Source organism: Pyricularia grisea, chromosome VII (genome assembly GCF_004355905.1).
Source record: "Pyricularia grisea strain NI907 chromosome VII, whole genome shotgun sequence".
In the NCBI taxonomy this organism is placed as follows: Eukaryota; Fungi; Ascomycota; class Sordariomycetes; order Magnaporthales; family Pyriculariaceae; genus Pyricularia; species Pyricularia grisea.
Window position 1 is genome coordinate 2,972,918 of NC_044975.1, and position 26,115 is coordinate 2,999,032.

Below are 26,115 nucleotides of genomic sequence, written 5' to 3' on the forward strand. Positions count from 1 at the left end.
AAGACAAGCTTTACTGAGCTGGATTGCCAAAAGAAATGTTATGGTGACCGAGTGCCGAGTGCTGACTAAACAAGAAATTACAGTAGCCTTCCGGCAGATCAAAATATTGAACCCGAGTCAATATGTTGGTGAATCTTGTGCTCTGTTGAAATGTGTTACTTCGGTTTTTAAGATGTGGAAACACCTTGTGAGCTGTTCAGAAGGTATTACAGTCTCTGGCCGCGGTGAGAGACTTGGGCAGATTGAATCAAGGTTAGAGTTAGAACATGGCGACAAAACTAGCCTCCAAGACGCGGAGATATGTCACAGTAATAATATCAATGTAAATGTAAATGTAAATGTAAATGTAGAAGCGTACCTCAGTATAAGTGTAAGACAGTAGCTAGCTGTGTACAACTGCCGACTATATGTCAATATCAGTTATATAATCCGTATCCGAGTATCCTTTTTTTCTGTCAGCTTCCATATTCTTTTTCTGTCACAGTAAAGCAATTCAGAAAGCCAAGCAAACACACTAGACCAAAAAGTACTCCAATGTCGTCTAGAGAGTTAGATTTAGAGCCCGACGACACGCCCAGCGAGCCGGACGATGACACATGGCGCGACTACGATTTCAGCTCAGATATGGAACCCTTACCGGGTTGCTACTCGGGTAACCACGACCTTGGCTGCTACGTGAGACTGTTGAAAAGAGCAATCCGAGTCCTCGTCCGCAGCAACTACATCTCGTACGACGCCATGAGGTACAAATTTCGGTATTCCAAATGCACGCAACGTCTCGTGGACTGCATCAACCATCAGTACATCACCAACGACCACAAGACGGCGTCAAGGATGAGCCGAGCCATCTGGGGAGAGACATACGCTTACATAGTTGACGTCAGCGTCGATATCGGCGTGACTGCCGATGCCGATGACCCTCCCCGGGACATAATCGACTTTGCTGGTGATATCTTTTATATGGTGGAGAGCTTGCTTTACAGCCTGTGCGACAGAGTGTTTGTCGACTGGGAGCCTTACTTCTGCAATTGCGAGATGGATTCTACAAGGTGCAGGTTTCATATGATGCCTTACCCCAGCTGCACTTGTCCATTGGATGGTAGTGATGGACCTTACTGCCCCTGGCACACAGCGGTGGATCTAGATTCGGCCCAACTGGTGACGAACGACTAGAGAGCAGCTTGCCTGCTACAGGATCGAAAAAAGCGACTGAGCAAGTAGGCCGAGTAGGGTAGCGTACACGGATGATTGCTGGTGTTCATCAGAATTTACGAATTGCTGAATGATAAATGCAGCAGTAACGGTCCTTGTGACTGACATAATTTACACAAATGTGTTTTGTTCTTGGATATATTTTTACCTTTTCTCTTGATCTCTCATGGTGTAGATTTAAGAAAATTTAGGAGCCAGCATGATACAACCATGTGATTAAATGACTTCTCCATATGATCACCGGGCTTCGCGCTCAACGATCCGAGCAAGTGGGGCGTACCAAATCGAGATATCAAAGTACATCGTGTTCCCATACCTTGGGGAGCCCAACTTGCGCCCGTATACTTAACACTGGAGCTCGGCTCCTAAACCAAACCAAAATCAGATTGCAAGTGCAAAAAGACACAATTTTAGAGTACTGGTTGTTGCTATTTTCACTGCACAGAACCAGGCTGATCCCTGATGTCAGGGCCTGTCCAGTCAGCAACAGCATAAAGAACCGGAAACATGGAAAAGAAAACGAAAAAAAAAAAAAACGCACGACCCAAATAGCTGAGCGCTGTCCATACCTTAATCTCCAATCGTCAAAATCCTAGCGCAGAGCGAACCTCGTGATTGTCTGCCGGCTTGTGTAAACCTTGCCGAGGTCGTCCTCGCCGACCCGGGGTGTCTGGGGATGAGCAAAAGTACTCCGACTTACTGACGCCAAGCTTAGAATGATCACATTATCTATCAATCAGCTCTAATTATACTCTCCTGTCGCAGTTGTCAGCAGCTCAAGTCTTTTATGAGTTATTGACTGATGGATCTCTTTCAGGTCTGTAGCGTACAGAGAAGTAAGCTGATAACTGAGTTACGAGTTAAAAAAAGCAAAAAAAGGTCCATCAAAAGGTATGGATTAGGAAAAGGTTGACGAGAATGAAAGTATATAAATGTTCAACTGTGGATAATGATATGGTTGCGTCGTAAGACACCGTAGGCGAGGGAATGGCCCACACCTCGCAACGGGCAGCGTCTTTTGCCGCTTGGTCTCCTGCGCCTGGGGAAAAAAAAAGAAAAAAAAAACATTTTAAGCTCCCTTTTCAGGCCATTGCAACTTATCATTTTTGCGCCTTGCCAGAACTTTGAAGCTTTTATTCTTCCCTTTCAGGCAAATGAGAAGCAAAGGGACGCCGTGACCAGGCAAAATACACGAGCCAGAGACTCGATGCTTTGATTGGGGAAGCACCCCCGCAGATTTTAGCCGCGGAGCTTTCCCCCAACGGAGCCAGGGGTGCACGGGAGGAGGCGTCAAGGGTGGAAAGAGACGACGGTTGTGATGGAATCCACATCTTGTTGGTGGTTTATGTTTCATTTTTCCATGGCCAGGGATGTGAATTTGTGCAACCTCCCAAAAAAAAGTCTGTCACCTATTCCGTTGTTGGTTACAGTCCATGAAATGAAAACATGAACTCTGAACTCTTTTCCTCCCCTTCCTTTCTCTTTTTAGTTGTACGCAACCGTACCCACACACAATGATTTTAGCGTTTCGCAACCAGACTGCAGCCAAGCTGCTGACCGCTGCTAGTTTTCTCACGATATGCTTCATTGTTCTCAATCTAAATCGGCCTTCGGGGTAGAGAGCCAGCCACACTTTACCAAACCCCTTGATGAAGCAGGCGCCGGCACCAGCTTCCACGGCCTCGATCCCGACGCAAACAGCCACTCCCACCACCACTGCATCGTCAAGCTTGGGGTGGACTGCTGTCGCCGCTCTGCCAGAAAAGCTGTGGTACAAAGTAGGACCTGCAGGCTTGAGAGACGAACTCAAGCCCTATGTCGACTCCTGTATATCCAAAAATCCCAGTTTCAAGGTCGAGTTTCTGACGGACGAGTCGGGTAATGACTTTGTCAAGACACACTTTGCCTCGTCACGGCCAGACATCGTCGCAAAGTTTCTCGCCATCACGATTCGTTCCAATCATCAAAGCCGACCTTCTCCGTTATCTGATATTGTACGAGTTTGGCGGGGTATGGAACGACCTGGACGTCTCCTGCGAAGCACCGATCAAGGAATGGGTCCCGGAGCAGTACAAAGACAAAGCGAACATAGTTGTTGGCATGGAGTTCGACATCGATATATGGATTCGGCAGTTCGCCAGCTGGACCATCATGGCCAAGCAAAAATCACCGCACATGCTGGCAGCCGTCGAAGATTGTCTGGAGGGGCTGGTTGCCAAGGCAAAAGAGCGCAATGTCGGCGGGATTCAGGACCTGAAGCTCGACATGCTTGACGATATTGTCGAAGTTTCAGGCCCGAGGAGGTTGACGAGGGGGATTTTGAAGAGTTTGAGCAACAAGTTGAACGAGACGGTTGGCAACGACGAGATCGCCAACGTCAAGGAGCCAAGGCTGTTGGGGGACGTGCTGGTGTTGCCAGACTACGCCTTTGCAGATACGATGAACCAGCAGCATGGCGATAAGAAGCCTGGGCAAAAACTGGTAGCGCACCACTACTCTGGATCCTGGAAGAATCTAAATGGCGGTGAAGAGGCATAAAATGGGTAGGGCTTACACAATGATTAGATCTTGACGAATGAATGTGATATACTATTATCGTCACATACCTCTGCCTCGTGCAGACTTTGCTTTGCGACTTGAAGATAAATTGTACATAGACCTGGTCCTGTTTTTAATGGGTCTCTTGCTCGTGCTCTACCTGGGTCAAGTCGAATTCCAGACACCTGATACTTTCGTTGGCCAGTAGTGTGTCAAAAGTCCACTAGAGGGACGTACTAAAGCTCTAGGTATTATCATCCGCCTGAGTAGGTACTCGGGCTAGGTGCTCAGGCAGTTAGATTTGCAACTTTCTGTGATTGACACCGGGACCCGGTTGCCTTGTGCACAAGCCATCCCTTTCCTCTGCGCATGTCGTCTCCAGTTCAAGAAAGAAGCACCAGTGTGCGAAGTGAATTGGCGTCAGAATATCAGCTGGCATTTGATTTGACGTACTTCTGCTCTCTTGATCACTAGCTATTTGTCTTCTGAGTCTTTGAAATATTGCAAATCTGCGTGACAAATATCTTCCCAGCACAGAGGTCGAGAATGGCTATCCATACTCCTGTCACGACGCCGGCAAATATTGTTAGAGCCTGTGAGATGTGCCCGGTCTAAACGTTGATCATGGCGTATGGGCGTCCTTGGGTATCTTTGGGATCACGACAAGTCTTCTTGTGATACTTCCAGTGAGCTCGCTGGCAGTCCTATCAGCGGAATCCCAAGTCAGTAAACCTGAATCCTCCGACATTGTAGTTGAATGCCATCGAACTTACTTTGTTGCAATACCATGCTGCCTTACACTTTGCGCACTCAGATGGCGCTTTGTCCGTGTCTTGTTTGTTCTTGCCGCATGTGAAGCAGCTGGTGAGCCATGTCAGCGTTGAAGAATCATTGCGGCTTCCAAGGGATCATATTACCTTGGCGCGCCCAAGTTTCGACAAACTCCCGGCTGGTATGCATTTAGAGCAGCAAGAAATTGTCGCTTGCCTGGCCCTCGAAAACCCAGGTCGAGCATGGGAAAAGCAAAGCATTCCTTGCAGTCAACCTCGGAAGTCAAGACCTTGACGTGTTCAATATGCTGCTGGTCGATATTGCTTCCGGCGCACAAAAGAAGAGCGACGGCCAAAATGGTATTGTATTTGAGGTGAGACTTGAGATATCCGGTCTCTGCTTCGGTGCGAGAGCGGAGGTGGGCAACAATGGCGTTACCGACATCATCGGCGGCTAGAGTGTCGCGATCCTTTTTGTGCTCGTCTGACGTCGGCTTGTAAAGGATGGCTTCGAGCTCGACTTTAGGAAGTCCGGCCTTCTTCATTTCCATCTCGATATCTGAGATGCAATCCAAGTCTTGGTCTCCCTCGAAAAGGCCTGGAAACATCGCGATGTCTTGTCAGCAAATGCGGAGGCCCGTCTTGTTTGCTTGGTGAGGTAGGTAGGCAGCCTGGGCGGGCGTACTTACGGTGTCCCCAGCGACCCATGATGACAGACTCTCCGTCTTATCTTCCTGATGGTTGTGATTCTTGGGACCAGTGGTGGGGTAGATGGACAAGAATGCGGATAAATTGCCTGATTTAAGTGTCGTGTGAAGACCAAAGTCGGTACCTTGCATCATAGATAAGGTACGTCGGTAGCCGAAAGTGATGGAGGAAAACACCGAGACTGGGAAACGAAAATTAAAAGAGAAGACAAAACGGTTGGAATTTTGTTGCTTGGGCTTGCCTTCCTTGTTAGCAGAGAATTGTTGGCGCACTGCTTGCAACTGCCAAATTGGGTAGAAGTTGTTCTAGGCAGCAGTGTGTTTGATGTTTGGCAGCCACCGGGCCAAGAAAGGTGCCTGCGGCGGGTGCTTGCCTTACCTGGACTTGCATTCAGACAGCCTAAATACGGTTCTCGCCGTGCTGTAAGGGAAATAATACAAAAATCCGAGAGGAGTCTGAAAGGGAAGTCAGAAAGTAAAGAGGTGAGTGATTGTTTGCCACCGTGCGCTGCACTGACAGAAAGCCTCCATAGCCACACCATCACTGCTAGCGCAACGAACATGATATGACTACATAGGTACCCAAGAAAGCAAAAGAATAGAGCATGTCAACTTTAAATCCGGGGGGGTTACGCAAAGCCTTCGTAAAACCTTTTTTTTCACAATTGTGACCATCGTCCTTGTTTGTTCCATTTACATTCAAAGTTTCTTTCCACGTATAGCTGCTGATATGTCTGGAAACATTGCGCCAAACAGCAATGACAATAATGTTCTGCCCACAGCAAGACTCCGACAATAATTTGCGAATGAATCTCAGAACTGGATCAACTCCTATGCAACGTCGTTGGAATGATTTGGAATGATGCCCGCCTTTTTTAATCCTCAACGCTTCCCTTTCGGAGATATTGAAACAGAAACATCGCCGACAGTGAACTTGGTGACGATACGCTTAGGGTAAGCAAGTTGAAGAAGCTCGCAGAAGCCTTCATGCACGGGAACTAATGTCGAAATTTCGCTAGAATCCATCGTGTGCATCATAGTTGAATTTTTTATCAAACCTTTCCATTCATTACGATAGCAGATTTTCTTTTCTACCTTTTCTTTTTTTCTTTTAATAATTCCAGCCTTCTTTTCCATCCATTTCTCACAAATCACTTACTAGTGTTGTTTCAATGGTGCTTCGTCCCCTTCCGCTACCTTCATTCTAGTTTCGTGATAATACGCTCAACATTCTGCCCATCGAGTGCAGAAGATCTCGGCCATGATCCTCTCCCATGTGCTAAGCAAGAAAAGTACCCATCCCCCCCCCCCCGCAGCATCCCAATGATGAGATCAGGATGTATTCGTCCTTGGCACATCAACACCCGTATCCAGATGTAATCAGACATTCCCAATCTTCTGCTTCTGGACCTTTTCGGTTCTACACAGCATGACATGGTGCGAGCCTCAGGTTCCTACTGGATATTGCTGTACCGGACTCTAACCGCCTGGCGCCTGGCGGAAGAGCGCCATCTTTTCTGTATTCATTGATTCGCCTTGTGCTTGTTGTCAGTGCCTCATTCTCCATTCTCATCCAAATGGGTGATACGGCACACATGCCAAATGAGCCCATAAAACATGTTGGGCTCCAACATAGATGGGGGCGCAAGGGTCCTCTCCCCTTCTACATCTCCCGCCTGGGAGTCTGGGCCGACCGACGCTTGGCCCTACACAGTCAAATGACTCTGATCATTGTGGCCATAGTATCCGGTCAAGGGTGCCGGGAGGAGTTGTCAACCTGTGCAGCCTTAAGTATGATCTGTTTGTCATGGAAGAAACAAAGTCAAATTAGAGGGCCAAGGTCGACTCACCTCGAGCGCCTATCAAAGTCAACGCCGAGCTTGCTGGTAAAAATTGACTTGGGCCACGTATCATTAATGTGTATGACATGGATCGACCACGAACCGAGACCACTGTCTGCCCAAAAAGTTGAAATCCGTAAACCTCGATCCATCCGCAGGCATTCACTGCCGCGGTAACCGAAGGCCTATCAAAACTACCCGAAATGTACGGAACATGTGACTGTGATACAACGGCAGCGGGTTGAGTCCAGGCGCTGAGGACACGTCAGAGGTCAATATTGTCTTGGGGGTCGCACGCAACGGGAATAGAGGGAAATGATCGTGGGCTTGGTAGAGGTGTGTTCAGGCTTCGAAAATTCTCTGAGCCATTCAGAGCGCATGCCTCCAACTGCGCGCAGATTCCAATCCTTCGTCCGAGGTACGGGGATGGAGATACTTGGTGGTAGCACAAGACTCAGAGACGTACAGCCGCTGTTCAAGAACAGCTTCAATACGTTTGATTATGGGAAAGGTGTGACACCAATAATCAACCAGTTCACTCTGGTCTCGTATCTCCTAGACGACAAGCAGGTTGGGTATAAATGAAGAGATGGGCTCCCCATCTGGACCTGTCATTTCTCTTCTCGGCTTTACGCATCAAGCAGACGTTTAACAAAAGTCTAAGGAAAGTGGACATTGCCCCCCACGCTCCGAGTAACTCGTGTTCAACTAAAAGAGGTAAGGGTCCAAGTATTACATCCCATTAACTACCAATTGCTATTTATTCGAGCTTATAAGGGCACACATCCTACGCTGATAACTAGCTGACGTTTATAAGGACACACAACCACCTGTCTGCAAAAGACCATAACGAAGACATGAAGGCGCAAGTACGCTTACTAGAAGTGATCACGCAACTCCGCAGCTTCCTACTCGACGGACGGTGCCTCAGCAAGGTGGAATCAGTGAAACTGGCGATAGAATTTGTGCAGATCGCGGAACAATACCTGGCTGCTGGGAAAAAAGCCAATCCCAGTCCTCCAGAGGTAACTCAGGCTGAAGAATCAGTATTCGTGGACATTCTAGTCAGCTTCAAGACTGTAAGCAGCTCGAGTGTGGATGTAAGCGACTGGGGATCCAAAGGCCATCATGAGAAGCTTCAGATGTTGGAGACGGTTCTAGTGGAAGTTGGCATTTTGAGCAATCGTGGGTTATCTTTTGTTTCTTTTCTTATTCTGACACGCCCACAACTGCGGACTGCTAATTCATTTTTTATATATATTTAGTCAGCGCCCAGCATTGGAGCCAGGTTGAGGGAGTAGATTTCAAGTCACTAGGAAATGTCTTTCTCGGTCAAGTGGATGGTACTATGCAGTGCGGTTGCGGGTTCTGCCAACGGCTACCTTAAACACGACTCCAGATCTTGGGCACCAAACCCGGCGGGATAGTCAAGGCGCGTCGAGAGTACGTTCAATGGAGGGCGGAGGTCGCGGAGAAAATCTGGGAGGTGCTCAGTTGATTGCTGCAAGACGAAGCGTGTGAGAGACCGGTGAAATAACTACAGCGGGATTAGATCCAACAGAGGATTGGACATGACCATTGAAACCACAGCAGAGCTCTCAGGGAGTTAACCTTCCCTATAACCTACCACCCTAACCCCTGTGCAACGCCTTATGCTCAAAACCAGGGCGGAAGAGAATTTACTACTGAGTTGATACTTATATTTCCGTGACAAAGTTCCACCAAATTGTTTGTGAACAATTCTTTTAAGCAGTGGCAACAGGCTTTTGTGCGTTTGGCGCCGGGAAGTCCCAGTCAAAAACCGTGCGGTCGGCATTACGCCTAGTGACGATGACCTCATCCCCAACGCTGATCCGCACTCCAGAACCCTCGGCGCCAGGCCCCGCACCCACACCGCTCGAATCCCCAACTTCACAACCCTTTCCGCCATCATCGACCGCCAAAAATGCATACCGACCAAAGATGGGAGCGTACTTGTGTCCCGGATCAACACGACGGTCCTTCATGAGCGTGTTGAGGAGCTTACCCTCTAGACCCGCGGCAGCGCGACCGAGAGAGTAGTCGACGTTGAGGGAAGAGCAGCGGCCGCAGTTTGCCGTGAGGAGGAACCTGGCGTTGCGGTGCGCTGAACCGGGCAGGGCCAGCTCGGCCCAGTAATCCTCGGCGAAGGGAGCCTCTGTCGGGTCGTCGACGACAATGTTGGGACGAAATTTGTCCATGATGGTGGGGGCTGGGCTCTGAGCGTCGTCCGATCCCTGCTGCTGCTGCTGCTGGTACTCTTGAAGTGGGGCTAGAGACGGATAAGAAAGTGACGAGTTTGACGTGATCAGGTAGGGTGCGCAGTCGGTGAATGTGAGCCAGGCTTGTTCGTCGCTTTGCTTCTCCTTTTCCTGGCCCTGAGAGGCTGGGAAAGACGGAAGGTAGGAGGTGATGGAGGAAAACAGGGAAGAAGGCTGCTGTTGCTTCGGCTGCTCCTCGGGCGAGGACCCTGGTGCCAGGGTGCCGAGCACCCGACGACGGCCGGAGCCGATATGAACCAAAATCGTGGGGAATCCAAAGCAGGCAGAGAAAAAGGCGTCATAGGGCTCTCCCATGCGCAGAGCATTGGCGGGGCTGCCGTGAAGATCAACAGAGACGGGCTCGAGCGCCGAGAAATCCGGGACTAGCGGGACTGAGAGGGTCGTATCTTGGAGGGGATGATGGGCGATAAGCGGCGGATTCGGAATATGATACTTCACGAGTATGGTGTCGCTGGAGGAGGGATTCGATGATGGTGGAGATGAGGAAATGATCTCCTGAGAGAACAGGGCACACTGCGGAAACTTTGACAACTGTAACTTGCGGAGAGACGAGTCCGGCTCGACTTTGAAGAGCATGTATGTTCGGTCATGGAGAATACCCTGTGGCGTGAGAACCGCCGAGTCCAAAGGGATTGAACGAAGCGCTTTGATTGGGTAGACTTTGATGGCTGTGATCTTCATCTCTGCGCTGTCAATAAAGGAAAATTCTTTCGCTGCGATGGGTTATGTTTTACCTGGGGTTGATAAATGAAGAGATGCTGTCGTCATGTCTCCGATTATTATGCGAGATCGACGGATGCGGGGTAAAACACCCAGACATGATTCGTGGTACAAGCGCATGCTCCCGGGGACGCTACGCACAACACGGCTTAGCCTAGTAAGGCTCAACCAGTGTCAAAATATTTCTTTAGCAAATACCAGAGCTCTGCACGAGTCAACCAACCCTCGAACAAGAGAAAAAATCGGATTCATATCCTTCATCTTACTTTCGGTATTCTAGATAGCCCTCCCTTCCTTGTAACGGTCAACCTGCGGCTGGCTTCCAACTTGCCAATGTCGGTGCGCATGCATTCTAGGTCCTCCTTTGTCATCTCTCTATCCCTAGAAGCTCAGTCCTCATCCAAGAGGTTCGACTCTGTGATCCCCGGTATCAAGATTATACCCTCAAACGAAAGGGCAAGTGTTAATTTTGGTTCTTTCCCTTTCAGGTAGAAGACGTTGGACATATACCTGCCACCTGTCGCCGAGAAGACTGCAAGCTATGTAGGAGACGAAAAACTCCCGAGCAGTAGAGACGGGATCATCTGCCTCTTCTAGTGTCTTGGGGGAGTATGGTTCATTTCGTCGAGATTGTCCCGCATCCTGTTGCCCCTTTCGCGACTAACTGAATTGGCTCATAATATTGAACTGATATTGAATGTGCTCGAAGTAATTTAATAAAAATAAATTATTCGAATTATTGTTGAGTGGGACTTTGCAATGCAAAGATTTTCAAGTCTATAATAGAGCTTGATGTTCAAAAGTGTCCACCATATATTTGGTGATATTATGGCCGCAAAGCTTTTTAAATATTAACGCAGCGGCCAGCCTTTGCTGTACTGTTTAATTTCAAGCTCGGGGTACCCGTAGAAGGCTCTAATAAATTTTTAATACGCTACGTTGACTGCAATTAAACTCGTCCGCACGCGCATTTCTGTTTTAATTGCAAGTGGGTTTTATATGTGATGCGGAGGTGGTGCAGAAGGTGCTCCATAAGATGACGCTGGGGCTTTGTGCCGGCGGGAACCCGATAGAGTCTGTAGCTTTGCGCGCTTTCATCCTCTTATCCAGATCCAGCTTGGAATTATAAGGCGACCCTTTTTACTTTTCTTTGGTTTTCCGTTTGGCCTCTGTGTTTCATCAAGTTTTTTTTTTTCTTTTCGTTTTTGCCTTCCAACCGACATGCGAATTTCAAAGCTTTTGCAAATGGCCGCCTTTTTGGCAATCGGTTCGCCGGTGTGGGCTCAGCCGCCCGACATCGCCCACGAATCTCGACTCACAGCTCGCAACATTAACCGCGTACAGGCCGAGCCCGTCGGCTCAGTCGCTCGGAGCAAGGCTCACGGCCAGAAATGCGCTTGTCCTGCAGGGACCCCCAAATGTAACAGAAAAAAGAGAAACCCTCAATTACTGTTTAATTTAATTAAATAATATTATCCATCATAGTTGACAAGGTGTGCTAACAAGAAACAAAAACAATAGCAACAAAGCAAAAGGGCCATGGGTCTTTGCAAAAACGTAGGGATTATGGCAGGTGCCCCGGATGCACCCTCAAACACACCTATTGCCAGTGCAACGACCCCGATTGGGACATTGCCCGGCCTGATCGGCCCATTGACGATACTCCCAATGGGCAATGGATTACCGACCCTTCAGGATCTGCGTGAACTCCACAGGGGTAGGTTAGTTGTTGGCTTGCTGCATGTCAAACACGCCAAGGACCGCGTGAGCCTTCCGTCCTCCATACGGGTCGTTGCAATATTCATTTGGCTACTTGGATTCATTAGCGCTTTTGGTTATGTCTGTTTTTGGCGGCCTGTGGTTTTGTTTTGGAAAGTTAAAAGACTCCGTTTCAATGATAAAGTAAGATTTTTACTTTATCAAACAGTCAATGTTATTGTTTATAAAATGTTTTGAAGTACATGGTAAATGGAAATACCCGCGTAGGGCCTTTAATAGCCGTCCAAGTTGATTAGATAAAGCACATACCACGCCCATACTTGGTAGAAAGTTTGCTACAAAAGAAACCTTGAAAACACATCCATGTTTATTTATTTTAACCCTATAAAATTACCTAGTCTTTAATGCTTTTAAATAAACGTCTTTATTTTTGAAGTAACATGCTTCACAGACATAAACCTCTTTCAACATCCCCACTAATAGGAAATAAGAACTTGTTTTAAATATAAATATTTTTAACAAGAAAGTAAAACAATGGAAGAAATCTGTTGAATTGAAAGTGAACAACTTGTAATATATCCAGGATATTTTAGTTTAACTATGTATTTTCTTTTAGAAAAAAAACTTTATCATTCTTGTTTACCTTTCCCCTGATTTATTCCAAACTTCTTTCAGTTTTAAAAAATTGAATTTTTTGTTCTCAAAATCTCCCAACAATTTCGGGCACATTTAACCGTCGTGATGCGGATGGCATCAATCGTTGACTTACATTTCGGGAATGTCGCCACATCATTGTCCAAGGGATCGTTAGTTGTTAACAACTACTCCGTCAGCTTATCGACGTCAATGTCCTCGGGCGGACTGAACGTAACTTGATACTTGACACTGCTCGCTTCTGCTAATATTAACCAACACGGGACCGCCACCCGGAGGATGCACGGCATAAGAAACGGGCCCTGTTACCGATCAACCCTTTATTTTCCCATACAATCCCAATATCACAAAAATACAATGATCCAGTTTCCGACAAAACTCTCATACACATATCATCGCCAGAGGAATCTTGTTTTCGCTTGCGCGCCGCAGGGCATGGGTACTGAGAAGATCGCTCCCGGCCTATCCCTTTGTATGAAATCTTATCTCACTACAAAACAAATCTGCCTGAATCATGGAAAACTAAGGAGACTGACTAGTGAGGGTGAGATACAGTGGAACATCTAATAAACGACAATAACGAGCACTGGGCAAACTTCAATCCACTTGAGCAGCCAACAAAGACTCTGGAAGACGAGCTTTTTGAATCTCCATGCTACCTGAGTGGCGATGACACAAAAAACTGCTCGTTCCTTCCAATCAAGAAACTTGATAATTTGATTACAAAGGACGCAGTGCCGAAAGGACGGAAGGAATGCGTGATTTCCAAGAGGGATTCAGAGCAATATCAAAATTCATTTGCGACCCACAAGCATACCTGGGAATGAATCAGACCACTCAGCGCATATTTTTCGCCACTTTTGTGGTTTGCGGTAAAACTAAATCGATATCGAATTGTTCTAGGATTGTATATCCGACAAAGATATTTCGTTCATCGCAAAGCTGGAGAAAGGTCATCCGCAACTACATAGCCGTGGAGACCCAAACAAGTCCACTAAGTGCTTCCGGGATTGGGATTGCAAGGCCCTACTTTTCTTTGAAAGGTGTCAGTCAATTTTGCGCCCTAATATAGTGATACTTGCGATCACCCCCCTCGCAGATATTATTAAGTTGCAATAAGCACAGGGCGACGTGTTGCCAGGATTTGTTTACTTAACTGAAGAAGATACCTTGGTTAGTTTTTAAGGTAGAAACATTAGCAGGCTATTCTTAGTAGCGCATTGACATGAGTAATAAGTAATCTTACCAAGCGAAAATAAACTTAGAATTCTTAAAATTAGGACCACGTGCTTTCGGCCATCTCCGATCAAGGCTTTTCAAAATTATAATTTTCATATCTCAAACAACATCTTCCCAGTACCAAAGATACTTTGTAATCGACTTCTATGTATCAAAACCGAGGAAAATATATTTGCAGCCCTGATAAGTAGTCCAATGCAACATAGGGAGCAGGAAGGAAGTAAAGTACAAACACATGAGCAAAAAAAGGCAAAGAGAGGACGATCAAGAAGAAAAGTATCAATGCAATGGCAGATTTCGCCCCGGAAAAAAAGGAAGCTTGAGAAGAGAGTATATTAGAGCTTGAAGATCTATACCAGGAACCCATGAATAACAAGGACTGTGTTCAAAATATAACATAAAAAGAAGGAAAAAGGAAAAACAAAACCAAATAGGTAAAGCCAGGATCTTAAAGTTGACAGCTCGCGGCAACTCATTTCTACCAAACTCTTAAACCGGACCATGGTCGGTTTGCGCACCCTGGACAGCCCCATCACCCGGCGCATTGCATTCGTTGGTCCCAAGAAAAGCTAAAACCGACGTGCATGAAAGCAGACGCGCTGAGTAACACGATTTCTAGGGGCTCGTCCCATGCAGACATATGCAACGTACAGGTTGTGAGTGGGAGCTACGCGCCCGCCTATGTTTGCTAGAAACAAGCAGGATTAGAAACGCTCCAAAAAGTGAAAAGATCGCGTGGAAGAAGATTCACCATCCGGATAGTACGTGAAGACAGAGAAGACCCCATGGCGGTGAGTAGCAGGGTCAGTGGTACAAGGGCCAAATGGAGGGGTCTCCAGGATGCATGGGAAGAATCTGTTCGAGGCCGGGGCGGCGATGAGCGAGATCTGTTAAAACTGCACGACAAAACAGTAGGACTCCTGGTTCCGCACTACCCTTTTGAGCCCGATCACATGTAACTATCTCCCCTTGTTCTAGATGTGATTACTTTCTTTCCATCTAATATATTTTTGACATCAATTTGGTCCTGACTACTACAATAGAACTCTTGTTTTTATGTCGACAACAGGCAAGTATTGTACCCTATCCCATTGCTTCCAATATTGGTACAAACCTTCCTTCATCCCCACTCACCGTGTTGAGTAGCCGCACACCTAATCCAATGACCTCCAGCTTCCCCTGCGCCATCACGGTCATGAAAATATGTCGGATCATCGCTCATGGAAAGCTGCACATGACTCGTTGGGATCCCGTTCAGACACCCACTCTGCCTACTTTCCGAGTCATTAAACATATCACCGTGTTTCCCAGTCCCACAACGCCCAGGCTCTAGGCTTTTGGGATTTTGGGAAATGGTTCCTGTGAGGAGTGTGCAAAATTGTACCGTTTTCTTTTTCTTCTCTTCTTTTTCTTTTTTTCTTTTTTCTTCTGAACGATCGCAAATGCGTATCACGTCGTTCGTGGCTTCTTAGGAGTAGTAACTTGAGCCGTGGGTATTGCACTAAAATCTACAGATAAAAACCAAGGAACTGCCAGGATGAAATATGTCCAACGATCGGCGCGTCAGTGGAGAGGTAACCCCTGGGCGCTGAACATAATTAGGTAGGTACTTTTTATAATTAGACCATTGCAACTTACACGAGGTTATAGCCTATTCTAAAAATGAAATTTCACAAAAATTATTATTAATTCTTTTTTTCGGCCAACATTTTGTAGGTTTCAATATTGTATAAATATCAGCCTACGCCCTACATCTTGTGTGTAATAATCTGTTTTCATCAGCCAACATTGTTCCCATTTACGGGCTCTTTACTCTTTCTTTTACAGCTTTTGTATTTCGATCGTTAAAATCTTATACATTTCTCTTTCGCACTTGCTTTACGAAACCCACCCACTTTTCATAAAAGAGCAATTCCGATAAAATGCAGATTCAAGCCTTCTTCGCCCTGCTTTTTACCTCTGGCGCTATTGCTGTTGTTAACCCAATTGATGCTCGCATTACGTATGCTATTCGCCCCAGTTCATATATCCCGACAGACCCTGCCCGCATTCATCAGAAGCCTGAGGAGTTTCCTTGGCCCGACTTGATAGGAGAGGGAAGCGGCTACAAAGGGACCACACCAAAAACATGGTATTACCCAATTGATCCTGAGGGTCTGATTAAAATATGGATCGACGACCGGGGGTCCATCTATACCAGGGATTCGACAAAATTCGACAATTACGACCAGTGTATTGCTCACTGTTGTAAGTACGGCACTATACTGACCTCGCAGGTCGATCAACCAAATCCTGAGAAATGCAAGTACCATTGCAACGTCATCAATCCACTGCTTTATAATGAGCCGAAACCTTTCCAGTGGCCGTGGAACAAACAGACCGCAGAGACCGGACAACAGACCGCAAAGACCGGACAAGGCAGACAAAGCGGCCACGTGGGAGAGCCTTCATATTCGTACCGTTGGGGTCATAATACTTTCATATCTCCGTATGGAAGTCTATTGAGGAAAATATAAAATGATATAGTATAATATCATTTTATATATATTTATTATATATTAGTGTCATTTATGAACGCCCTACGCATTTTCGGATAGATAACCAACTTTTAACTTTAATTACAACGCCGGTATTGTCTGCTGCAAATAAATTTCCGTCTTTTTAATCTATAGGTAGATTATACTTATTTTGCTGTGAATATTATTATGCCGTTTATCTCCAGTTATATATTATTCTCCTTTTAACTACTTTTATTATCGTACCAACATTATTACCACCAACGTGTAAAAATCCAAAGCATTTGACGAAAGAATACCGCCACAAACGATTCAACCCTTCCATATATTAGTCTTTACTAATTCGAGTATTAAAAGTGCAAAATAAATTATCGTTAGTTCTTTTGCTACTCCTTATATCCAATATTTAAACCTTTTATTTTTACGATTTTTATTCAACCTATTATTATAAAATCTTAATCGCCAAATCGTCGAAAATACCGCTACATGCGACGAAAGTCGACAAGTTGGCCTTAGGCCTGAACCAGAGATATCTTTGGATGGACCTACAGGTACATTGCAAAGCCATAATTAAGCCACGCTCAATTAGTGGAGCTTTGGGCTTCAAGGGTGAGCCCCGAGATTAGAGATGTCCTCAGATTCAAAATAAAAGAAATCTTTATATGGACTTACAAGTATAAAACAAAGCCGCAATTAAGCCACGGTAATGTGGTTTAATTTGGTAGAGTTGAGTCTCAGGGATAAGCCCTGAGATTAAGTTTCTGCTGCGCCACCACGACTATAAAAATATGTCGGATCGTGGTTTATAAAAAGCTGCACATGACTCTGCCGTTTAAACACCCACTTTCTTTACCTTCCGAGTCATTCAATAACGGAATGGCTTGAATAACATCCACGATTCCTTACTCAGTACTTACATTTAACCCACCTAGTGTTGTTATTAAAAGTATACGTCTTGTAACTTTTCCACACGGGAACCCCACCCAAATTTGTCTGGCCTCGTATTAAACCTGGCCAAAGCTATTCCTAACTTTAATTTACGGACTTTATAACGGCCGCACTTTGTAACGCACAACAACTTGCGCTTAATGACGGCTAATTACGGCCCATGTTCGCCGGGACGGCCGGACCGACCGAAGATGTAAGAGTTTTGTTCGTTGAATCGAATAACGTGACAACTTTAATCCCTGTTGTTGGTATTATATTTGTGCCTTTTACCGTTTTCTTTCTATTTTTTAGTTCACGCGATTTGTTTTATTTAAGCAAAAACTCGAGAGAAGAGGTGACTAATGCAAACGCCGGTTATGTTAGCTTAAAAGTAGAAAGTTTTAAATATCAAATAAATAATCGTGGGCGATATTTAATCCCTCCTTAAATATATTCCTATGTCTGCTAATCCTTCAGCGGACAATTCGGGATGTTGGGACTTTTGGAAACATTTATTATAATAATCATGCGAGGTTATATACTTTTTTATTCCCCTTCTTCTTTTCATTTCCACGCGACGGTAACATATACCACCTTATTTGTACCCCTACGAAGCAATTTAAACCGTAAATATTGCTGAAAACGGTATAATTTAAAATTAAACCAGCGTTAGAAATAGTATAATACTTATCATAATGGATCAATTAATTAACAGGTAATATCCTGAACGGTATCTATAATTAGGTATGTTTAAAAATTACTAGGGTATTACGCAGAGACAACCCCTTGTCACCGTCTATATAACTATTAACTTATAACACACAGTTCGCAAATAATTTGTCTTCTCTAAAAGACATTGTTTCTATTTGTGGAACCTTCTTTTTTCCTTCTGCTTTTTAACTTTTGTGTTTCGGTTGTTAAAATCTTCCGAATTTGTCTTTCGCATTCGCTTCACGAAACCAACCCACTATTTATAAAAACAAAAACAAAAAGAAACCCAATAAAATGCAGTACCAAGCCCTGTTGGCCCTGCTTGCTGAATCTGGCGCTATTGGTCCTAATGGGAAAAGGCTTATATCCCGAAGGATCCTGCGCTCGCTCATGGAATCCCCGAGAGATTCCCTTGGCCCGAATTGATAACGAACCGTTATATGCTCACACCAGTTAAATGGTATCAAATTGGTCAGATTAAAATTTGGACCAAGCAAAAGAAAACGGACTTTGTCAAAGATGGTACAAAATTCGACACGTATGACCAGTGTCTCGATCACTGCAAAAAATACGGCGCTGTTTTCTGTTCCCCTATCCGTCGACCAGATGATACGAAATGCAACTATTACTGCACTACTTATTGGGACGACGTCAAACGCGATCCCAATATGAAGTTGCCACGGCACCGACGCAAGCCTTGGGATCCCCACGGCCTATTACCGAATAGTAAAGAGGCGGTGATATCTTCAAATGAGGGAGTTTATAATGAATTAAAGTATTTTTTTGGACCAAGGCGACCGGTTAAGAGCACAAAACCGCAATAAGCCGACGAGGGGAAAAGTTGTCTGTTTAATCTCGGTAAGTAAAGACCAAAAGCCAAGAGGAGCAATTTCTTGGTGATCAGCTTTGTTACGACCAGATGGTTGGGCCGGTAGACACTCGCGCGGACAAAATGCCGCCAGCAGAACCATGGCTTATATAATAGTGGAATCATATAACGGGTTAAGTTATCCGGCACCCACGATTCTTTATCTGGTTATCAAAATACTCCTGTTCCTTACCCACGTCGCCTGCGTCTGCACTGGGTACTTTCTTAGTGGAGTTTTCGGCTCAAATCAAACACCACGCATGATGGTAAATAGACCAGCTCGCGGTAGCGGTAGCGGTAGCGGTAGTAGTTAGGAATTTTATATAATTTCATTTAATCGGCAAAACTCTATATTTCCCACCGGTGCTGCTGTGGTACTTTGTGCGTTGTGCGTTCATTATAAGTCGGGAATAGCTTCATTTGGTCCCGCCTTTGCCGCCCAGGCTTCCCACAGGGCCTGACGTATTGTGGGTACAATCTTGTTGGGGATAAGTCTCTAAACGTATATTTTTGATGGTCACAAAGGCTGGATATAGGTCGGCTGCCATGTCAGTTATCGTGGGTGCCGCATAAATTGACCCTATAGAGACCCATGGTTCTCTGCTATAAGCTATGGCTAACTGAGCGTGTTATTTGACTGAGGTCGTTTTTATGTGGAATAACATAGTGGCGGTGGCCCGGGTGATAATCACCATAGAGAAACATCACCAGCTGAGAGAGGTACCCTTTGTTAACTACCTCGTTGCAGGTAACCAAACCAAAAATTGCCCTTCCTGACGTTATTAAATGGGGCAAGACCAACCCGGTTTAGCTCAACGGGGTCACAGAAATGGAGTTGTTGGGTTTGACCTTTACCATGGGACGATTTCAATCGCGGGGCACCGGCCCGAGGTGTTCCGTCGGGAAAACACTGATGAGTCAGTCAGTTGCATGTTGAGCTTTTGAGTTCAAGTTGAGGATCTAGAGTCGGCAGACCGTCAACATCGCGTCATCTTGTGACCCAAAACACACGTACTATCAGAAAAAGAACTAAAAAAAAAGAAAACCAAGCAAATCGAGTAGTCAAACCAATAGCATTAAACATGGACAAGGTGCTCGCAAAACCGGCCGACCTGTGCTGCATCCAGGGCTCCATCCACACCGGAGAGGCGACCGGGACAATCGAGCAGATTGAGGGCGTCGACACATACGTCGCGAGGCCTCTCCCCGACAAGGCCAACGGTAATGTGCTCCTATACTTTCCGGATGTGTTTGGCTTTCACATCAAGAGCTTCCTGATGATGGACGCCTTTGCCAAGTGCGGGTACCTTACGCTCGGCGTGGACTATTTTCTGGGGGTAAAAAATATCACTTGTTCAATTTTCTTCCTCTCCCACTTCACAGTGTCCAATTGCTCACTCGAGGTCAAACCAACGTGGTAGGATGGTGTAGGAAAATACTCGGCGACACCGTCGAACGACCCGAATTTTGATTTCAAGGCTTGGATCGACAAACACTTGATTGCTTCTGATGAGATTGCCAAGAAATGGGTCCAGGACGTCAAGGCAAAATATGGGACGAGTGAGAGCGTCAAATTTGCCTGCGTGGGATACTGGTGAGCGCCATATTTTGTTTCTCACATACTAGATTTGAGCCTTGAACTAGATCTAGGTTACTAACAATAACCAGTTGGGGCGCCCGATTCGTCGCCAGGCAGCTGTCTGTCGAGGGGATATGCAAAGTTGGAGCAGTCGCACACCCTTCGTTCCTCAAAGAGAGTGACGTGTTTGGAGTCAAAGGTTAGTATGGACAGGGTCTGAGACGAGAGAAATACGAGAAGCGGGTCAAGGGAAAGGGATCAACGCACGAAGTCTAACCCGGAACAAAATGAACAATAGAGCCCTTCTTCTTCTCGGTTGCCAACGTCGACAAACTCTTTGAGCCAAAGGAACGGAACAGGACGATCGAGATTCTGACAGAGGGTGGCAAGCACTTCAACATGCAGATCTTTGGGAATGTAGGCCATGGGTTTGCGGTATGTCATTTCCACCAGCTGGTTACCCTCCTCAAAAGTTTATGAGACTGACAATCTCGGATCAAGACACGACTGGGCGCCACCGACCCTTACGAGAGGTGGGCGAAGGAGGAAAGCTTCAAGAGCTTTGTGAATTGGTTTGACTTTTGGCTCTCGCCCAAGTAGAACATGTTTGCGAGAACTTGCACTGCTAGTGAAGCAAGCAAGTTTGGAATGAATTGGGTATATTGGTGGGAGTGGTCCTAGAATTATAAGCACACCCGGAAATGGTTTCTGACTCTGAATGCCTGGAATAACTGGAACTATAAAGCGAGCCATGTAGATGCGAATGAAAGCCGGGTAAAGCAAATATAGATGCATGTACACGTATTTCAATTTAGGGACCACCTAAATCAATTCAAAGACCCCGGATAATGGTTGCCTGGATAAATGTTCAAGCAAACAAGCAGACAAAGTAAATCAGCAAGCATCACTGGAGATCAAGAATCCGATATGGATAAAGCGATCCCGCACGTGCGACGCCCACCCGTCGTATCTCCCCGGCCAGCACACTGCACACAAGATTGGTTAGGCAATTAGGGTTAGTACCCAAATTTTACAAATCCCATGCAAGTAGTATGCCGTATACTTAAGCATTAACAACAGTCCTTAAACAGGTTGCTAAGTATATATCTTTGCGTTAGACCCAAGGAAAGAAAAGAATCCCTTTGATACTGCTAGACCAGAAAAGCACCTTGATCAATCTTGGCATTGCTGTAGATTTCACAATGCAGCGTCACAGTATAAAGCTGCTTGTAGTAAGTTAACCAGCTCGGGTTAAGTGTCAATTGCTTAAACTGAACTCAAACTACATCGAGACTGATCGCATGGTGACTGTGTGGATTAGTACCAATTGGCAGTGTGGTCGGCAGTGAGCCGTAATAAGCAATCGATGTGTGATTAAATATAGGGCTATTAATAGTCATCTCCGAGGCTTGTTTGGTATTTTATGGGGAGCAAAATGCTTGTATAGGTCCCGTAGTGGCGTGGAACCCATGGCACCTGCGGAACTTTTCCCTTATGGATTGGGCGGATGTGGGCACATTATTCTCTCAGAATTGTTTCAACGCGTGGCCAAAATTGGAAATTAATATAGCTCCACGCTCGAGGTTTTGTCGATCAGATCAACGAAAAATTGAGAAAAGAGAAAAGGGGGTTGCGCTGAATCGTTACACAAAAGCGAACGGGTTGGGTGACAGAACGATGTACAAGGAAGAGGGTCATTTGACGGCCACCCCAGAAGAAAAGGCCGACTCCACCAATTGACATCGGCGAATTCGGATTGCATTGTCAAACCGCGTTTTTTATTCCATTAAGCGTTACAGTTGTCTGGATCATCATGTTTCGCCAAGGATGGCCGTTTCAATGAAATAGACTGCTCAAGGGATAGGGGAGGAAAATAGGGAGCGTGGTGATGCCAAAAACCCGACGTACATAAATCAGCACTCGTCTTCCGCAGTTGATGGTGGTTTTGAGAAGATATTCCAGCATCCGGAATCTTATACAGCATCCAGGTATTATCCTCGGACTTCTTTTTTCTTTTCTCACTTTCATTCATTATTCACGCAGGACGTGCTTTATTTTGTGATACCCATTAGACATAGATTTCATCTCACATTCTTGAATAATCACCAGTTCAACTTCTCCTTCTTTCGAAACCGAACAACCTCTCCCCCTTTGTCGTCAACATGCAGATAACAAGAATTGCCGCATTCCTCTCCCTGGTCCTGCCCGCAGTCCTGGCTGCCGAGCAGGCTAGTGGAGCCTTGGAGCGCCGCAGCGTGGGAGGGCTGGCCAGCGCCGCCACACTAAGGGTCCGCGAAGCCGACGCTCCTGTCCTGGCGGAGCGCTCACCGAAGAAGAAGAATGGCAAGAAAGGCGCCAACGCGGCCAATGCGGCCAATGCCGACAACGCCAAGTCGAAGTCGAGCGAGCCGATTATCAAAGCCAGTCCGGGACAAACTCAAGCTGAGGAGGACGCAATCACGGCTGAGCTGGACAGAGAAAATAACCCACAAAAGAGATCGACCGCCCCCAAGGCGGCGATGAAGAACTAAAAGCCGGCGGCCAAAGCGGATGAGCCACTCATAAAGGCCAACTCAGGAGAGTCACAGGCTGAAAAGGACAAAATCACCGCTGAACTCGACGCCGGAAATAACCCGCAGCCTCCTGCCCACGCTGCACAGATCCTTGGAGGCGGCGGCCGGAACTATGGGAAAGCTGTGTATATAGCAGCTTTTGGATAGCAAGTAGGGCTTTTTTTTGTTCGGGACAATAGGAGGATGATGGCAATCAACTGGTGATGCAGCAGATGCAACTATCTAGAACTAGTTGTCGTTTTTCCCTCTCTGCCCAATGACTGGAGAACAATTTACTCATTCGGCATCTGTCAAAATGGCGCCCATTCTGTGGTGTTTCTGTCGATATCCGGTACTTTGGGCGCTGGAGCACCCTCTCTGATTCAGGTGACGGTAGAACACTCCAGTCTGTAATGTTGACCGTGGATATCGAGTTAGAAAAGCAAAGCTCCCCAAATGCGACCTTGAGCGCCTCGAAGATTGTCCTGACTGCTCTGTAACATGACCCAATGGCTTTCTATATCATGAAGAGTTACCATGGATAATGCGACCGTCAAAACTTGTACTGGGTCGCCTCACCCATCTTTCTACGCGATTGTTGTACCCAGAGCCGCCGTTTTGATTCTGTCCACTCCAGGCCAGATCCTTTGACGGTGTCTTAATTACAGGAATCTACCAGAATAGCCACATGAGCGCCAGGGACACATATAACGCCAACAAGGAGACCAGGCAGTAATTGGCCAGTCTCACCTCCTGTTTTATGTTTCGTGACAAAAGGTCAGCACCTACGTATGGAAACACGATGGAAAAGTTTATGAATACAAAGAGAGAAAAAATAACAAAGGCTCACGCACATGCCGGTACATGGCTAGGACCATGCACCATTTAACATAATCCCGCACCTCCACCCTCTCTTCAGGCACCAAGACGCGGGGATTCGCCACCTCGGCGGTGCTGGTGTGCAGAAAGGCCTGCACAAAGTCGTAGATGAGCATGTCGTCCCTGCAAAAGCTGAACTCGTGCTTGCCGAGCCGGGTTGAAATGCTTCCTATGACCGATATGACTTAGCTGAGAGAAACGCAGAAAGCGAGGTTACATGGTCGGGACGCTGAGTATGTCAGGAATAGTGCGCGGTACCTCTAATGGTGCCTGTCTGCTTGCCATGGCCAGGCTCTAGTTGCAGGCGAAATGGACCATTGTTAAAAATGCTGACCTCCAAAAGGATTGCGATGGAGTCCCGTGGGAACAACTTTCTTGCTGAACACTTGAGTATGGAGTTGGTTCTGGCCATCGTCTAAACCTTGAAAGGTAGCTGATGAAAGCAGTTCTCGACTAACTTAGGTAGGAATGAGCTGGTATTATGCTTCTGATCCTTTCACTGCCCGGGATTATATAGACAACATTCAATAGCTCCATTAATTTCCAACAAAACGTTCTCTTCGTCACCCACAACTATCCGGGAAGTTCTTGTATATTCCACGTGAGCATTGTGATGCCGATTCTATTGGTAACCAGATCTCTGAGCATTGTCTCCGTGTTCTTTGAAACTAAGAGGTAATGAAAGGGTCGCTCTTTTGACATTAATAAAAAAGAATATTTTGTCATTCTTATCTTTTGCCCTCTCAGGTGCCCAGTAAAACTCGCATGGGGATACAGACTGGTCGAATCTGTCGGAGATTTAGGGTATCGGCTCATGAATCTACTCACAATTTGATTGGAAGAAGAAAATCGAGTCAGTATGAATTTTCTCGCTGAGACAAGGTTACACGCATCATTGGCTACTTTCTATATGTGCTTTTGTTTTTTGGTCAAACCAGACGTAATCTATGGGCCGGAACTGTGTCTTTGTTGAAATCGGCGACTCCCGCACTCTGTGGTCCGAACAGCATCATGGTCAAAGTGATCAAAGCGCTCCAGTTGTGTCAAGATTATCCTGCTTACTACGATTTGCAGTAACCTAAGATAAGAAAGCAAAGCAAATATGTTTTCGGCAAAATGATACCAATTCGGTCTCTCACAAAAGCTTTGACAGGTGACGATCCAGAATTTGATTGAACTTGTGATGTTCTGGGATCAAACTCCAAGTCACGATTATTGGCTCTCTTTCCCGTCATAAATAATCAGAGCGTTGATATCGTCACCGTCTCTGGTAGAAGACCTCGGGAGAGCATCTCAAGACTCGTCTAACTCGCGAGGGCATTCGAGTTGGGCTTCCGGCTTATTGTGCCGCTTTAGGCCTGGGGAGTCCCAGTTGGTATACTTCAAAGGTATTATCTTGGCTGATGCATTCCATACGGCATCGGCTCTCGCCCTTTTGGCTGGCGATCCATGTGTTCATCAATATCCGGCTGTCCTAAAGAGTTGGTAGAGTGCCAGTTTGAGGGAATCGTTTTCTTTTGCATCGTCATGCAGTTAGTGCTCGTCATCGTTGTCGGCTTGGAGTTGTTGAGTTGGTGTTTTCTGATTCTGGTTTTACCTCTACAAGTTTGTTTCAGTTCTTGATTCGTTTTATCCAGCATTGCATAAACTGCTTCTTTGCGACCAAGAAACGTTCCCTCAGTTACGGTCTCCTTCCTCTTGTCACAGACCCGCAATCATTAGCACTCAGGGCGAAAGAAGAAAAAAACTACCAAAATTCCATACTTTATCTGACGTGGCACCATGACGCATATCGATTGTCTCTGATGGCTAGTAGTCCAAGCGTTCGACACGGGGCTAGCCTTCTGGCACCAGAATTGCGGTCACTTTTATCCGCGAAAATTTTCTTCAGCCACTGGCATCAAGTCATATGTTACACTCCTGCCATCCTTCGACTTGTATATTTATGCCTCTGTCAGCGAAAACCCCAAGGTCGTTCAGTCTACTGCAAGCCTTTGAGATAAGAGATCGTCGCCCACCATCATCAGTTCACCACCAGCTGTCCAACTTTTTGATGGATCGAATATAGGAAACAAAAAGGTCCAGCGTGGTGGTCACTGGAGCCAGTGGATGGAGGGATGTGCGTTTTCTAGCTTTTCCAGCTGAGATTATTAGTACGTACCAAAAGAATCATTCTCAGTGCGTTCTTAGCCTGCCAAGCTAACCGGCTGCTCACTAGACGTTGGATACCGAATCATGCGTGTGAAAACTCAAACTCAGCCTCAATTTATTTCCCAAATCTGGGCCATTCCTTCGCGCTACGGACCACTTGGCTGTGTTTCCTCCACAATAAGCTAGAGGGTTCATATCCAGCGGTCAACGAAAAAAAAATAAACACAACAGG

At 46.1% G+C, this 26,115-nt stretch overlaps 10 protein-coding genes across 10 annotated transcripts; 7 read left to right on the top strand and 3 right to left on the bottom strand.

The window, feature by feature from the left end:
* Nucleotides 1-534: 534 nt before the first annotated feature.
* PgNI_10863 (uncharacterized protein) lies at nt 535-1,173 on the top strand (the record flags this gene model as incomplete). The annotated part of the gene is made up of 1 exon (XM_031130837.1): nt 535-1,173. The coding sequence occupies one exon, from the start codon at nt 535-537 to the stop codon at nt 1,171-1,173; it is 639 nt and encodes a 212-aa protein (XP_030980462.1).
* Nucleotides 1,174-2,861: 1,688 nt separating this feature from the next.
* Nucleotides 2,862-3,750, top strand: PgNI_10864 (uncharacterized protein; the record flags this gene model as incomplete). The annotated part of the gene is made up of 2 exons (XM_031130838.1): nt 2,862-3,121; nt 3,147-3,750. 2 exons carry the CDS (start codon nt 2,862-2,864, stop codon nt 3,748-3,750), a joined length of 864 nt encoding a protein of 287 aa, XP_030980456.1.
* A 418-nt stretch (nt 3,751-4,168) lies between these two features.
* On the bottom strand, nt 4,169-5,388 carry PgNI_10865 (uncharacterized protein). Its single transcript, XM_031130839.1, has 4 exons — nt 5,210-5,388; nt 4,668-5,118; nt 4,524-4,611; nt 4,169-4,454 (listed from the first exon to the last, which is right to left on the bottom strand). The coding sequence occupies exons 1-4, from the start codon at nt 5,226-5,228 to the stop codon at nt 4,362-4,364; spliced, it is 651 nt and encodes a 216-aa protein (XP_030980457.1). The 5' UTR covers nt 5,229-5,388; the 3' UTR covers nt 4,169-4,361.
* A 2,537-nt stretch (nt 5,389-7,925) lies between these two features.
* Nucleotides 7,926-8,369, top strand: PgNI_10866 (uncharacterized protein; the record flags this gene model as incomplete). The annotated part of the gene is made up of 2 exons (XM_031130840.1): nt 7,926-8,253; nt 8,338-8,369. 2 exons carry the CDS (start codon nt 7,926-7,928, stop codon nt 8,367-8,369), a joined length of 360 nt encoding a protein of 119 aa, XP_030980458.1.
* Nucleotides 8,370-8,813: 444 nt separating this feature from the next.
* PgNI_10867 (uncharacterized protein) lies at nt 8,814-10,049 on the bottom strand (the record flags this gene model as incomplete). The annotated part of the gene is made up of 1 exon (XM_031130841.1): nt 8,814-10,049. The coding sequence occupies one exon, from the start codon at nt 10,047-10,049 to the stop codon at nt 8,814-8,816; it is 1,236 nt and encodes a 411-aa protein (XP_030980267.1).
* Nucleotides 10,050-15,622: 5,573 nt separating this feature from the next.
* Nucleotides 15,623-18,280, top strand: PgNI_10868 (uncharacterized protein; the record flags this gene model as incomplete). Its single annotated transcript, XM_031130842.1, has 2 exons — nt 15,623-16,018; nt 18,155-18,280. The coding sequence occupies 2 exons, from the start codon at nt 15,623-15,625 to the stop codon at nt 18,278-18,280; spliced, it is 522 nt and encodes a 173-aa protein (XP_030980453.1).
* A 14-nt stretch (nt 18,281-18,294) lies between these two features.
* PgNI_10869 (uncharacterized protein) lies at nt 18,295-18,526 on the top strand (the record flags this gene model as incomplete). The annotated part of the gene is given in 2 exon segments (XM_031130843.1): nt 18,295-18,392; nt 18,403-18,526. The coding sequence occupies 2 exon segments, from the start codon at nt 18,295-18,297 to the stop codon at nt 18,524-18,526; spliced, it is 222 nt and encodes a 73-aa protein (XP_030980417.1).
* A 1,149-nt stretch (nt 18,527-19,675) lies between these two features.
* On the top strand, nt 19,676-21,115 carry PgNI_10870 (uncharacterized protein). The gene is made up of 5 exons (XM_031130844.1): nt 19,676-20,059; nt 20,144-20,316; nt 20,391-20,500; nt 20,600-20,736; nt 20,803-21,115. The coding sequence occupies exons 1-5, from the start codon at nt 19,805-19,807 to the stop codon at nt 20,899-20,901; spliced, it is 774 nt and encodes a 257-aa protein (XP_030980068.1). The 5' UTR covers nt 19,676-19,804; the 3' UTR covers nt 20,902-21,115.
* A 1,348-nt stretch (nt 21,116-22,463) lies between these two features.
* PgNI_10871 (uncharacterized protein) lies at nt 22,464-22,832 on the top strand (the record flags this gene model as incomplete). The annotated part of the gene is made up of 1 exon (XM_031130845.1): nt 22,464-22,832. One exon carries the CDS (start codon nt 22,464-22,466, stop codon nt 22,830-22,832), a length of 369 nt encoding a protein of 122 aa, XP_030980067.1.
* Nucleotides 22,833-23,525: 693 nt separating this feature from the next.
* Nucleotides 23,526-24,144, bottom strand: PgNI_10872 (uncharacterized protein; the record flags this gene model as incomplete). Its single annotated transcript, XM_031130846.1, has 3 exons — nt 23,526-23,606; nt 23,708-23,901; nt 23,991-24,144. The coding sequence occupies 3 exons, from the start codon at nt 24,142-24,144 to the stop codon at nt 23,526-23,528; spliced, it is 429 nt and encodes a 142-aa protein (XP_030980066.1).
* Between the last annotated feature and the right edge of the window lie 1,971 nt (nt 24,145-26,115).

What these genes read in the sequence shown, in the direction of transcription:
- PgNI_10870 (XM_031130844.1), top strand. Translation starts at nt 19,805, where the DNA reads ATGGACAAGGTGCTCGCAAAACCGGCCGACCTGTGCTGCATCCAGGGC. An exon ending in TGACGTGTTTGGAGTCAAAG is followed by an intron (nt 20,501 to 20,599) that starts GTTAGTATGGAC and finishes AATGAACAATAG; the next exon opens with AGCCCTTCTTCTTCTCGGTT. An exon ending in ATGTAGGCCATGGGTTTGCG is followed by an intron (nt 20,737 to 20,802) that starts GTATGTCATTTC and finishes TCTCGGATCAAG; the next exon opens with ACACGACTGGGCGCCACCGA.
- PgNI_10865 (XM_031130839.1), bottom strand. An exon ending in CGAAACTTGGGCGCGCCAAG is followed by an intron (nt 4,612 to 4,667) that starts GTAATATGATCC and finishes ATGGCTCACCAG; the next exon opens with CTGCTTCACATGCGGCAAGA. An exon ending in CAGCATGGTATTGCAACAAA is followed by an intron (nt 4,455 to 4,523) that starts GTAAGTTCGATG and finishes TTCCGCTGATAG; the next exon opens with GACTGCCAGCGAGCTCACTG.